The sequence below is a fragment of the Giraffa tippelskirchi genome, chromosome 10 (genome assembly GCF_054371585.1).
Source record: "Giraffa tippelskirchi isolate mGirTip1 chromosome 10, T2T-mGirTip1v1.2.pri, whole genome shotgun sequence".
Lineage (NCBI taxonomy): Eukaryota > Metazoa > Chordata > Mammalia > Artiodactyla > Giraffidae > Giraffa > Giraffa tippelskirchi.
Genome location: NC_137284.1, coordinates 23,737,337 through 23,751,167, shown reverse-complemented (window position 1 = coordinate 23,751,167; position 13,831 = coordinate 23,737,337). Strand labels below are relative to the sequence as shown.

Below are 13,831 nucleotides of genomic sequence, written 5' to 3'. Positions count from 1 at the left end.
ATAAATGAGAGAATATTACTAGAGTCCATTCACTTAACATCAGATTTTACAAGCTCATTATCTTCCAGAAAAAGCAATATATCTGAATTTAAACATCAACAATGTACTTAAATGTCTACAGTACACACAACTGGGCTACAGGTGATCTAAGTCTCTTAAGTCAGGTTCAAATATAATTTTCTCTCTGGGAAAATAAAAGACCTATCTGTATATTACCAGGAGAAATACCAGTGAAGTATAATGTCAAGGAAGGAAATGGTGTCTGGAATCTCAAAACCTAGGTCTGAGTCTTGGGTTTGCTCCTTACTAGGCATGATAATCATTTTGGCCTAGTTATTTATATGCCTCAGTTCCTCCAGCAATAAAATGTGAAAGATAATCTTTCTTTCCGTCTAAACCAGCATTAGAATCAGGCAGCAGGTGCTTGACAAAAAGCCATATTCCTAGGTCTCATGCCAACACTGCACTTTCGATAAGCACCCTTGCTAATTCTCACACTCATGAACATTTAAGAAACTCCATCTAACCTCTTAAGTTTGCTGTGAAATTTAAAAAAGAAAAGTTTGAGAAGGTCCCATCATCCAGGAGTTTACATAAAATGTTGCTTTTCTCTCTCATTCAAAAGCATTTTCCTGGCACTGTACCCAATGCTGAAAAAAAGAATGCTTACAGAAAGTGCCTAGCCAAAAGAAGTGCCACCAAAACTCGACTGTCAAAGTACAGAACTCCATTTCAGTTTCTAATGGCCAAAAGTGTCCGACTTCACGCCCCATGAAGTCAGACTATGAAGATCCCATATTACCTGCCTAAGTCTGAACAAAGATGTCCATTTAGAACAGAAAAATCCTGAGAGACCAAAAACATATACAAAATGACCTGCAGGAGTCAAGGACATTTATCTGTGAGACAGTTTGTTAACTGGAATGTTCCACCTATGAGACCTGTGGGAACAGTTGGAGATCTTAGAATTACACTATAGTTTAATTTACTGCAGTTTACAAATTACTTCCTTCACAAATCTCCACCAGGCTCAAGCTTCAAATATTTAGAGGATTAACACCAGACTGCAATCTGCTCTATCAGTGGGTCAACCAAGAAAGTGTAAGTGATAGTAAAAGGATGATTCCACTTACAGACACAAGCCTGCAGCCCTGAGAAGTCAGGCAGGGCAAATGCTTGCAGCTGAATAACCCCACCTCTCAGTGCCAGAAAGCGTTTCCCACTCCACAAACCATCTTCTGATTCACTGACATTAGTGTGGAGTGGATAGGTAAATAAAACAAGCAATGGGGTTGAGAAAATTGCCCAAGGTCGCAGGACTGTTTTCTCTAGAAGCCATATCGAAGATCCCTGGCAACATGGCTCTTCTCTGAGGCCCTGGCCTCTCTTTCACCTACGGTCCACCTCATGGGGTTCTGGAATGGAGAGAAGGGCTTTGTTCAAGTGAGGAGGAGGCCCACCTGGACGAACAATCCAGCTAACAGTAAAGCCTCTCACAGACCAATCGTGGTCCCACTTGAACACCTCTTGGGGCCACCGCAAGCCTTGCAGCAGAAACTACCCTCACCCTGCAGAAATACTGCGGGGCCACTTTTGAGTCCCAGCTCAAATACCCACCACGTTTTTATAAGCTTCCTCGTCCAACGTGAGCTTCCTCCGGCCAATCAGCGTGACTTTGGAAAACAGGCCCTGTTCCAGAATTTCTTTCAAGAGCACTCTGCCGGTTTCCCCGCTGGCGCCCAGAATAAAGACGGATTTATTCTGCATCCTGAAGTCTTCCCGAAGCTTCGGCAGGGCTTCTGTCTCGGCCATGCTGCCGAAATAACATTAACAGATGCTGGTCTCGGGGACGTTTAAGGGGCGGCCGTGCTTCCCCCGGGTTGGGATGGTTGTTCTGGGGGAAGGTACAGTTCTTCTCCGCAGTCTGGGCTCAGGGGAAAGAAAAGAGTCACCGGCAGGGCAGGGCGCCCTGGCCGTTCCCCAGCACCTGAGCCAACCCACACCTCAGAAGGGGCTGGAATAGGGGCTGCGCCCAGGTGTCACAAACTGCCGGTACCAGGACGCCCCGTGTCCCCCACAATGTCCCCGACTCTGGCCCCTCCTCCCTCCAACCACAGGGGGTGCGGGGCCCAGCTCGGTCCCCCAAGCGGAGGGGTTACCTGAGGCTGGCCCCCAGCCCCACGTCCTCGGGCTGCAGCAGGAGCAAGGCGGCTACTAGCGCCGCCGCCGCCGCCGCCGCCGCGGCGCTCAGAGCTGCGGGCCGGGACATCCGGCCATCCCTCCAGCCCCGCGCTCCCCGTCCCCTGGCACGCCTCGGCGGGGCCCCTCCCAGCCCGACGCCTACCGGCACTTCGTCTTCCGGGTGACTTCCGGGTATCGCTGCTCGCCCCGCCCAGAGGGATGGGGCCGGGTGGGGGCCGGAGGGTGCGGCCCAGGCGCGCCCAGAGCACGTGGCCGCGCCCGTCTGGGTAGAAAGCGTGGATACCTCTACCTCAGTGTCGGGGATCTCTGGGCCCCTCTCTCCAGAGTTCTTCCTCACCCCCTGGGCTGAGCTGGCCGGCATCCAAGGCCTCGGCCAGTAGACTTGACCTGCGTTTGACCCTTTTCAAAACCTAAAATGTCAACTGCGTGTTGAACATCTTCATCTTGAATTCACATCGAAACGTAACCCTTCCCTTCCAACCACCCCCAAACAGCAGTAAAACCAGTCTCCTCCTTGCCTCTCTTGGGTGTGACTGTCTATTCATTTGCACAATCTTCACCCTTTCCCTCTCAAGTCAGAAATTCGGACTCTCCCCCTCTGACTCCTTTGGCCCCACATTCTAAATTAATCACCAAGGCTTGCCATCCTCTCTGCCTTTCAAATATTTCTCTTATGCAATTCCGCTCTCACCTTATCTCGCCAGTACAACTGGTTTCCCTGCTTAGGTTCTAGATGGTTGAGTCAGAGCAACCTTCCACGCCTGTTCCCCTGGACACTCTTCGGAGCCAAGATCCATGGATTAGAACATAGCTATCTACACTGGGCCTGTCCCGGATTTTGGCACGACTGACACGACTTAGCAGCAGCAGCAGGACAGGAGTTAGAATCATAAACCAGAACCTGTACAACAGAGATAGATTGTGTTGTGGACTTTGGTCATTTTTGGCTGCCCAGCATTCAAATACTAGTCTTATTTTGTGCTGTGCTTATTCACTCAGTCGTGTCCGACTCTTGCGACCCCATAGATTGTAGCCTGCCAGGTTCCTCTGTCCATGGGATTCTCCAGGCAAGAATACTGGAATGGGTTGCCATTTCCTTCTCCAAGTCTTATTTTAGGGAATTCCAAAATTAATGGGATACAGGGCTCCACCTCCTACTCTAGAAGCCAAGTAAAACAGGTTTCCTCTCCCAACTGCCAGGGAATTATTTTACATGCAGGTGAGACCTAGGCTCAGCAAGTCAGACACTTCTCATCTAGGTTTTTCACTTTGGAAGGTTATAAAATGATGCTGTGGGAAGCTGAGATAGAGTTTGGTTGGACAGAGAAACTGTATAGGATAATGGCATCCTGGTATCCGCCAGTGACCTGATGGTCTGAATGATTGCTTCACTTTCTTTAATTCCTGCCTGTGTTCAAAGGCTGTTCATTATACTTTCTCTTATCCTTTTTCTTTTCTTTCTTTCTTTTCTTTTTTTTTGCAGCAATAGTTTCATTTTCTGCTTTAGCTAATCAGAGCTATTTTCTGTTGCTTGCAACCAAAAACCTTAACTGATAACACAGCAGAGTGTTTCATTCCCTGCTGGTCTGCCATAGTGTTGGCATTCTTCCATTAGAGTTCCTAGAGCTTTTCTGCTAAAAGGCAACTTAAAACCATGCCAGCTATCACTGTCTCAAGAATTCATTATTCAAATCTGTTGCAGAGATGATTAGCATTGTAGTTGTTAATTCTTTTTAAAAAAAATTGTGTCATAATTAATATACAATAAAATCAGTTCAGTTGCTCAGTTGTGTCTGACTCTTTGCAACCCCATGGACTGCAGAACGCCAGGCTTCCCTGTCCATCACCAACTCCTGAAGCTTGCTCAAACTTAGGTCCATCGAGTAGGTGATGCCATCTAACCATCTCATCCTCTGTCATCCCGTTCTCCTCCTGCCTTCAATCTTTCCCAGCATCAGGGTCTTTTCCAATGACTCAGTTCCTCGCATCAGGTGCCCAAAGTATTGGAGTTTCAGCTTCAGCATCAGTCCTTCCAATGAACACCCAGGACTGATCTCCTTTAGGATTGACTGGTTTGATCTCCTTGCAGTCCAAGGGACTCTCAAGAATCTTCTCCAACACCACAGTTCAAAAGCATCAATTCTTCGGCATGGATACATAGAATAAAATGCATGGACGGAAAAGGTTCTGTTCCATGCTTTTAGATAATTGTGTATTCACCTTCACAACCACCACCAGAAACAAGATACAGAACATTTATGTCACCCCAGAAAGTGCCTTCAATCCCTCCCATCCCAAAGGCAACCATTTTCTAATCTATCAGCAGGTTAGTTTTGTCTAAGACTTCATTAAATATAATCATGCAGCACATACTCTTTCGTGTCTCAAGTTTTTCACTGAACATAATATTTCTAAGATTCATCTCTATTGTTTGTAGGTCTGTGTTATGGCTTTCATGGATCCTATGGACTTCAATGAGCCCCTTCCTTCATAAAAAAGAAAATTTATCTCCTATAACTGTGTTACTACAATGACAAATATATATTATGTAATAAAACATTTTCATCAACCTAAAAGTTCATTTTTTCCTTCTGATTTTAAAAGAAATTAAAACATTTCCATGGGCCTGAGCACTGTGCCTACTCTGCTAAACGGGTAAGTCAACCTTGGTTGCTTCATGTATCAGCAGTTTTGTTCCTTTATTGCTGAGTAACAGGCCATTGGATGAATAGCCCATGACATGTTTAAACATTCTGTTGATGAACATTTAGTGTTTCCTGTTTTTGGCTATTATGAATAAGACTCCTATGAATATTCTTCTACTTGTCTTCTGTAGACACAGGTTTGCATTACTCAGGCAAATACCTAGGGCAGGAATGACCAAGGATTTCTCCCACCCACTCTTTTAAAATTTTAGTCATTTCACTGGATATTACATGGGCTTTCTTGTCTTTTAACAATAGAGCTCTGAGTTTTATCAAGCCATGTGGCTGACCATTTATATTCTATATTTCCCAACATCACTTGCAAGTCCATTTGAACATGTGACAATGTTTTAGCCAATTAGCTGCAAGCAGAGATATGTGCACACTCAAATCACATTTTAATAAGAAAACTATCTGCTTTCCCTTCCCTTTCCCTTTTCTCCTTTCCTTATGCCAAGATGTGAATGTGGTATGAGTGAGCCAGCTCTAACCATAAGCAGAATGGCAGAGTAAGAACCCGGACCCTGAGTCCCTGGATCAATTCATAGAACAGAGCTACCTGCCTACTACCCTGGACTGTTCGCCCACTTCTGGGCTGTAGGATAGGTCAACTTCTGTCATGCTGGAGCCACTAGAATGTGTCACAGCAGCTTCATCAGCATTTTGCCTAATATAAGATGCTTTGAGTCAATCATGTCAATGGATACTCACTGAATACTGGATACTGATACTCTAATGTGAGCTAAATACTGTGCTAGGTACTATAGACTTTTCCAGGATGAATCAGATACAAGACAAATGTACTCTCACCTGAGATGGTAAGTTATGAATACTTGGGGAGCTAAATAAAAGTACAAGTTAACATTATCCAACATCTCCCAAACTTTCATAGGGTAGCATACGATAAATGCAAATGAGTGGACTGACAAGGGATGGAACTCAGAAAAAGATAAGCCCATGGCTTTTCTTCTCTGACAGTTGGCGAGCATCAATACCCTTAGATAAAATGACACGACCTAGACTACTAAGGCAACAGGGCCACAAAATTTCAGAGCAAATAGGAAGGGAAAAGCATAAGGGAAGGAAGCAAAGGGAACACAAGAAGGCTGGGGTAGCCTGGAAAGGCCCTGGGCCAGAAGACCTGCCTGCCAAGACCACGTTTGACCTTATCTTTGACTCAGATGAAGTTTCTTCATTTATCTTGGCCTCCATATTCTTATCTGTAAAATGGGAACTGTTTTATTACGTTCACCTTGCTCTAAGAAACAGAGACTCACTAATGCTAACTAGAGTAAAGACGATGAATATTGTAATACCCATGTAGTGTGTATGGGAGACCGAATCTCAGAGAAACCTGAAAATAGAATCAGCTGTAGGATCAGGCCTCAGGCAGAATGAACTAGAACGTCGTTCTGTATTTAAGTCAGATGTAGAGTCTTTAGCATCAGGGATCCAGGTGTCTTCACTTTAGAGCTACATTTTTAGTAACACTTTAAGACTTCTGTTTCAAGCTATTGAAACATCAGCTCAAGATGTTTTGAGCAAAGAAAAAAATATATACTGGATTATATAATAAAAAAAAAAAATCTGTGTGAGAAAGCCTTGGGCATCACTGAAGTCAGGTGGTCAGCCAGTGGGGCCAGGACTAAATCCCTCTTCCTCCCTTGACTCCTCCCTCCTTCATGTCAGCCTGACTCTCAGACCTCACAAGGTGACTCAAAGGTGATGGGCAGCTTCAGCCTATCACCCCCTGTTTTAGTCAAGGTTCAAGATAGGAAAGACATGGCACTCAATTTGGGTAATCGAAGGCAAGGATACTAAATGGATGAGGTTTCAAAGAGCAAAAGGGAAGAGGGGATCAGTTAATCAAAACTGAGACAAAGAGGGCTGTCTTATAGGACACAATGAGTTTGGAGCAATGAGTGTGGAGTTGTCTGTCCACACAGAGAAGGAGTTTATGGAATAAAAGCCCAACCTCACTCTCTTCCACCTTTTTGGTGCAGCTTGTGGGACCTTAGGTCCCTGACCAGGGATTGAACCCATGCCCCATGCAGTGGAAGCATAAAGTCCTAATCAGTAGCTGGCCAGGGAATCCTCTTCTCCCTCTCTTGATCTTCTGCTGGTACTAATTGTTAAGAAGGAACTTATACCATGCAGACAAGTTTTATTCAGAGCACAGAGCGGGGGGCAGGGATGAACAGAGTGGATTACTCAAGATACCAGTGCATCCTCTGAGATTTAAGTCCCGTGGAAAAAGCCAAATCGTAAGCAAAAGTCCCTTCTTAGGCAGCTGCATCTCCTTAGTTCTGACTGAAAAGAACTACGGAGACCATCCTGACCATCAGTGTAGAAAGAGGAATGAAGCCTAGATGAGGTCAACTCCTCATGTCTGAAAGTACCACAAGGAAAGCAGCAGTTTGGATTCCTTTCATTTCTTATGTTCTCTGATTGCTGTGGCTAGAAACTAGAGGTCACTATTAAAAAAGAAAGAATAGGTTTAAACAGTATTCAAGGTGGCCATACTTCTTCCCCATTTATTATCCCATTTATTCATAGATATGTATGCCGGATGACTTTTTTGCAAAGGAGAGCTATAAATAAATGTAGCACTATTGAAATATCTGGTGGGGCACAAAGAATTTAGATTTGGTAAAAGTAGGTGTTTAGAAGAAAATTGTGCTATATTCCTCTGTCACAGAACAAATACAGGCATGAACTGCATTCAGCAATTTAGGTGCTCATTTGGTATATTTATCATGTTCTTGACAGTAATTTTTTTTTCCCTTTTGGAAGTTTTAGGAGTGAAGAGATGCTGGCATATGTACCCACATGTTTCCTGCTTCCATAATTTTTGTTTCATTTTATAGATGGACAAACTAAGTCACATTTCTGTTAAATATTTTATGTAAGATCATAGAATTAAAGTTTGATGCCAGGACAAGACCTTGGACACCCAGATCAATGATCAAATGTTTAGTGATAGCAGTGCAATTCTAGAATCATCTTCAGGAAAGCGTAGTTCCTCTTGTTTTTAGCGGATTGTCCTGTATGTGTTGTATTATTCGGTTCCCTAGCATTTTTAAAAAGAGTGTTCTCTCATTGACCAATGCTAAAGAATAACCTACGCAAAGGCACTGTGGTGGGTGAGAGTACGACTAGTTTTGAGGGGCCAAAAATCAATATGGCTGAAATGGAGGGATAAACACCTGGACGTGGGGTGGGGACAGGACACTGGATGAGCAGGCAGGGCCAGACAGCATCTGACCTCAAAAGATAAACAGTCATTTATAATTAATTTTAATTTTTAAATTTGGGGGAATGATTTCATTATATTTTTAATGGTTTTCTTCTATGTAAGGTAGCCACGTATTACCTGAATTACTAGCGATACATTTATTAGTTGTTGTTGTTCAGTCACTGAGTCGTGTCTGACTCTTTGCGACCTATTAATACATTTAATAAGGTATTTACAAGTGAGGACATTTAAAAAATATTAAGAATAGATGAGTATATAGGATACATGGGATATGATGAATTCAAGAAGGTAATATCTGAATGGGAAAAGTTTGTGAAATACTGGTGTACTGGGCATCTCTCACTTGCCCCTTCATATCCACTTTCTACCCTCTACACCCTTCTCTGTGACCGCAGAGCTGACCTCTAAAGCCTGTAACATTCTGGCTTGCCCTCTAGTTTCTAGTTGGATTTGGCCAATGGGAGGCGCTGGTTATCTGAAAGGGGGAAGAGAGTGAGATAAGGGTCTTTATTTCCCCATATCCTTCTCTACAGAGTCACTGGGGTTGGTCCTCTGCCAAGAGGCACAACTCCTATCATTCAGATCTCCCTCACAGCTACAGATACCTTCTCCAAGTTCCTGCAACCACCTCCCCACCACACCTCTTCAGACCCAGCTATTGTTAGCACTGGGACACAGCACCATTCCCTGTTGGATTTTCCTTAACCCTCTCCCACACGCTTGTAAATTGTCTCTCATTAAATTCTCTTCCACTGTCCCATTTGAACAACTCTGTTTTCCTGCCAGAACACTGATCAATAGGCCTGATGTGGTGGAAAGTGTGAACTTTGAAATTAGACAGAAGTAGATTTGAATCTTGGCCACTTGCTAGGTATGTGACCTTGGGCAAGTCCAAATAGATAAGCATGGTATTCATCAACCCAGGAAGACTACCCTGTGAGTTCAGGCACCACATCTATCTCACTGATATAGTCCTGGTTCTTGGGGTAGTGTTTAATACTTATGTTGCCTAAAAAAGATGTGCAACTTAAGAGTTGTGAGTTTATTTGGGGCAAAATGAGGACTACAGCCCGGGAGGCAGCATCTCAGATAGCTGTGAGACTGCTCCAAAGCGGCAGTGGGGGAAAGTCAATATATAAAGTTTTGGTGGAGGGGGAGTTCAACACCATGAAGCACTCATTTTACAAAAGGCTTTTCCTTAGTCATGAGGATCTGATGTCACCATGAAGGGATTTAGTGCTTCTCTAGATATGAGGAGATGCAAGGATTGAGATCATAAAATCTGTTCCTAAAAACATCCAACTATCTAAAGACCTGTCCTACCAGATTCCCTGGAGCTCAGAGTGCCGCACTCCACCCTGAACTCCCTCAGGGATTGTTGAAAGTCAACAGCTATAGCAGGATGGGGTTCAGTCTCCATAGAGGCAGATGGCAAATGCCTTTGTTGTTCAGTCATTGGCAATGCTCTTGGTAAGTGCCAATTTGTAGTTGACACTTAGCTGGTACTCATGAAAAACTTTTGTATAATGGATTTCATCTTTTATGTGACCCAGAAGGAGAGGAAGGAGTCAACTTGTCAAACATTCTTACTTTGCAGATGGTACCCAAAAATGAGGTATAAATTGTGCAGGTAGTAATCCTTAGATGCGCTCTTTAATGGAAACAACACAGAGAAGGAAAAAAAGGGAGGGGGGCTTCCGTGATGGTCTAGTGGTAAAGAATCCTCCTGCCAATGCAGGGGACACGGTTTTGATCCCTGGTCCAAGAAGACCTCACATGTTGCAGGCAACAAAGCCCATGCACCACAGCTACTGACCCAGCACGCCTAGAGCCCATGCTCTGCAACAAGATACACCACCACAATGAGAAGAGTAGCCCCCACAACTAGAGAATAGCCCACGTGCAGCAATGAAGATCCAGCCAATAGTAAAAAAAAAAAACAATGATTTTTTTTTTTTAAGAAAGGAGAAAACATAGCAAGGAACTCATGGGCAAATGGTGCTCTGCTTACACAACAAGCAGATGAGGAGGAGAGCTCATCTCCTTCCCCATATTACCCAAAATCCAGTTCCCTTCTGAGGGGGCACTTCTGTTGCCATGGCATGTCTTCTTTCCAACAAAGAAGAAGCAACATGAGGAATAGCACATAAAGGACCTGAAGGTCCCACGCAGAAGACAGTGAAGGAGTCCCAGAAGGGCTGAGGGTTTATTTGAGACACAGAGCCAGATGAGCAGGGAAGCCAGAGATGACATGAACCCTCAAAGTCAAGAAGAGGTAAAGAAATGGTATCTTAGGTTCCTACAGCTGCCATAACAAATTCACACTGAGTGGCTTCTAACAACAGCAGTGTATTCTGTCACAGTTCTGGAGGCCAGAAGTCTGAAATCAAGGTGTTGGTGGGGTCATGTTCCTTCTAGAGGCTCTTTGCTTCTTCCAGTTTCTGGTGGCTTTAGAGATCCCTTGGCTTATGGCTGGGGACACCAGTCTTTGCCTCTGTCTTCACATGGCCTTCTCTTCTGCCTTACAAGAATACTTATGTCTGGATTTAGGGCCAACCCAGAAAAATACAGAATGATCTCACCTAGAGATCTGTAACTTAGCTACACTATTTTTTTTTTCCCAAGACAACAAAACATTTCGAGATTTGAGAATAATGGGAAAATTAAGTAATGGGAGTTGGACTCTTATCGGGGTCTTCTGGCAAACTGGAAGCACCATCCTCTTCTGCAGCTCGACGCTTCTCCAGTTTGGCGATCAATTCTTTGGCTGGATTGAAGACTCCGTGGGTCTGCTGGTCACAGACGTAGCAGCGCGGGGTGGTGTGGAAATGCTGCAGCGCACAGCCCTCGCAGAAATAATGCCTGCACTTGGTGACCACAGGGTTTTGAAAGGTCTGGCGACAGATGAAACACTTGAATGGTAGTTCCTCCTCATCGCCTGCCACTTCATAGTTCTCATCCTCATCGACGCCATAGCGACCCTCGTCGAGCTCGCGCTGGATCTGCCACCCGTGCTTGTAATCTGAGCGGTCATGGAGGAATTTGCAGCTGTCTCCGAAGCCGCAAAAGCCGGTCTCCTTGTAGTCCTTACAAATGTCGGGCTGGTAATCCCAGCGCACGGTGGCACGCAGATGCTCGGGAGCTCGGATGGGGCCCTTCCTCGCCATTCCAGAGGAGTCACTGCCCGCAGAAGTGTCTTTGGGCCTCATATATTTCTGATAATTATTCATTCCCCGGTAGATCTTATCATCTTCCTTGCCCCTCAGCTCCTCCCGGATCTTCCGGCTGCGCTCAAAGATGGCTTGTGCGTCACGCTCCTTCTCCGTGTCGAGCTCGTACACAGCGGTTGCCCCCATGTCCTCTGGCCCCACGGGTTTCGCCGAGCGAGTGGACTTATAGACCACGCCGAGACTCTCGGGCTCCTCCACGTCCCCCTCGCTACTCCGGCCCCCGGAAGCCCACTTCTGTTTACCGCCGCCCTTGGTCTTCTGGATCATCGGAGTGTGGATCGCTCGCTTCTTTTCCGGAAGAACCACCATGTTGCCTTCGTCACCGCTGCTGCTGCTGCCGCTGCCGCCACCGCCTCCACCGCCGGACTCTTGGTCGCAGACCCGGCGTTTTCTGCGGCCTGCACCCCTCTTTCGCCCAGGCTTTCTGAAAAGAAAGGTGCACACCTGGTCCGTTGTCTTTCCCGGGGAAAGCTGCTCTGCCATTTTGAGTCGCGAGCTCAGAAACGGTAGTGGCCTGCTGCGTGGCGCGGGGCTTCTGCGCGTCACTGCACTCGTGCGGTCCGCCACGAGGTGGATGCAAAACCGGCTGCGCAAAGAGGACTGTGGGAGCAAGGGTGCGCGAGAGCGTGTGCGCGCGCCACTCCTTAGCTACATTTTAAAAGAATCCTCCCGCCCCCCAGTAAGGTCACGCCCACAGGTCCCTGGGGCTAGGGTATGGAGATACATATATGGGAGCCACCATTCAACCTACTGCAAATGGCAGACAGAACAGATGTTAGCCAGATTTTAATCTAAAGAGTTGATTGATGAGCTCTACATTTAGTAGATGAAGAAACTGGAAGTAGTGTGCAGAAACGAGATAAAGATAGAAGAAGGCTTTTGGTTGAAGCTCTTGCCAGAGGGGATGACTGGCATGGATCAAAGCAATCATTGTAAGAAAGAGAAGGTAAAGCATATGAAAGATCTTTTAAAAAGAACTCTCCACCTTGGTTTATTTGGGAGAAGGAAAAGGCAACCCACTCCAGTATTCTTGCCTGGACAATTCCATGCACAGAGGTGCCTGGCAGGCTACTGTTCAAAGGGTCGGACATGACTGAGCAACTAATACTTTGGTTTATCTGAAGTTCTCTGTGACAATAGAGAAAGAGAATAGGATTTCAAGTCATAAGACCCAGGTGAAAGCCTCAGCTTGTACACTGACTGTGTATATTTGGCCCAGTCCTTAGTTTTAGTCTCGGCAGTTATAAACTGTGAATAATGGCAAAACCAGCTCACTGCACAGACTTATGTGCAAGTTTGTTTTTACTTTTTTATGTGAAAGATTTATGCAAAGTTTAAATTAGACCCTACGTGGGAAGGTAGTCTAAGCTGCTAGTTAAATGTACAGGCCATGGTATTGGTCCACTAGGTTTAAAATCCCTGCACTGCCACCAGCTATGTAAGTGAACTTGGGCAAGTTCCTTACCTTCTATTGCTTGGTTTTCCCATCTGTAAAGTGTGGATGACAGTAGTTGGCTAACTCATGACGCTTTTGTTGGAGGATTAAAATGAGATGATCCAAATAAAGCACTCAGTATATAGCATATAGTAACCCCTGAATAAATATTATCTTATTATGGAAAAGATCTTTGTCAACATCTAAGTACTACGGCAGTGACTTGTAGTTCTGCCTACGGATGGGCATCTGTTAAAACTTCAGAAAAATCAAGATGCTTGGGCTTTGCTCTAGACCTATTGAATCAGGATCAGTAGTTTTTAAAGATCCTTAGATGATTGTGCTGCACAAAGAAATCCACCTTGGCTAGACATGTTATTAGGATCCATTTCATAACAATATCCATTAGGAGAAAAAGCATAATCTTCATCTTAGTGAGACTGTATAGTGGTCTGAACCAACCTGGGCTTCACTTCTTTTTGTAAAAGTACTTTTATAGCACTTAAGGATATGCTAAGGACCATTAGCTCATTTAATACCTGCAATATGCTTCTGAGGCAGGAGTTATAGATAAGGAAACTGAAGCACAGAGGTTAAGCAAATAACCAAAAGTCACACAGAAAGTGGAAGAGCCAGCATTGGAATTGTAGTCTTGTGGCTCAGACAGTTATAGCAGACAGACAGATTCTCTCAAAGCTATGGTGTTTCTCAAAGTATGTAACTTCTCTGCATCTCAGTTTTCGTATCTGTGAATGACAATTATAACACTACTTACTTCCTAGGAGAGTTGTGAAAATGAAGCAAGATGCTACCTGTAAAACACGCAGCAATGTATATAGTGTTTATTGCTTAACTATTAAGCACTAAATAAAATTCAGTCATTATTATTAATAATCTTAATATCATCATTATTCAGTTTCATGGAAATATAATGCAGGTTCCAGCTCAAGTTTAATAATCTGAAACATCTGAACCTGTTTAGCCAACTGCTGGGGCAGGACAA

General features: G+C 44.8%; 2 protein-coding genes across 5 annotated transcripts in view; both read right to left on the bottom strand.

Annotated features, from left to right (window-relative positions):
- Positions 1-13,831, bottom strand: part of HTATIP2 (HIV-1 Tat interactive protein 2) — a 209,304-nt gene that overhangs the window by 13,222 nt on the left and 182,251 nt on the right. Inside the window, exons 1-2 of one of the 4 annotated variants that reach the window (XM_081533755.1) lie at positions 2,345-2,394; positions 1,618-1,813 (exon numbers count right to left, since the gene is read on the bottom strand). In XM_081533755.1, coding sequence (XP_081389881.1) covers positions 1,618-1,812 — 195 coding nt within the window. In that variant the 5' untranslated portion in view covers position 1,813; positions 2,345-2,394. Of the gene's footprint in view, positions 1-1,617; positions 1,925-2,159; positions 2,316-2,344; positions 2,395-13,831 lie in introns of those variants that run through there. The other 3 variants (XM_081533754.1, XM_081533753.1, XM_081533756.1) reach the window with 3 other exon arrangements.
- On the bottom strand, positions 9,798-11,932 carry LOC145523450 (E3 ubiquitin-protein ligase RNF113A-like). Its single transcript, XM_081533751.1, has one exon. It carries the CDS (start codon positions 11,874-11,876, stop codon positions 10,827-10,829), a length of 1,050 nt encoding a protein of 349 aa, XP_081389877.1. The 5' UTR covers positions 11,877-11,932; the 3' UTR covers positions 9,798-10,826.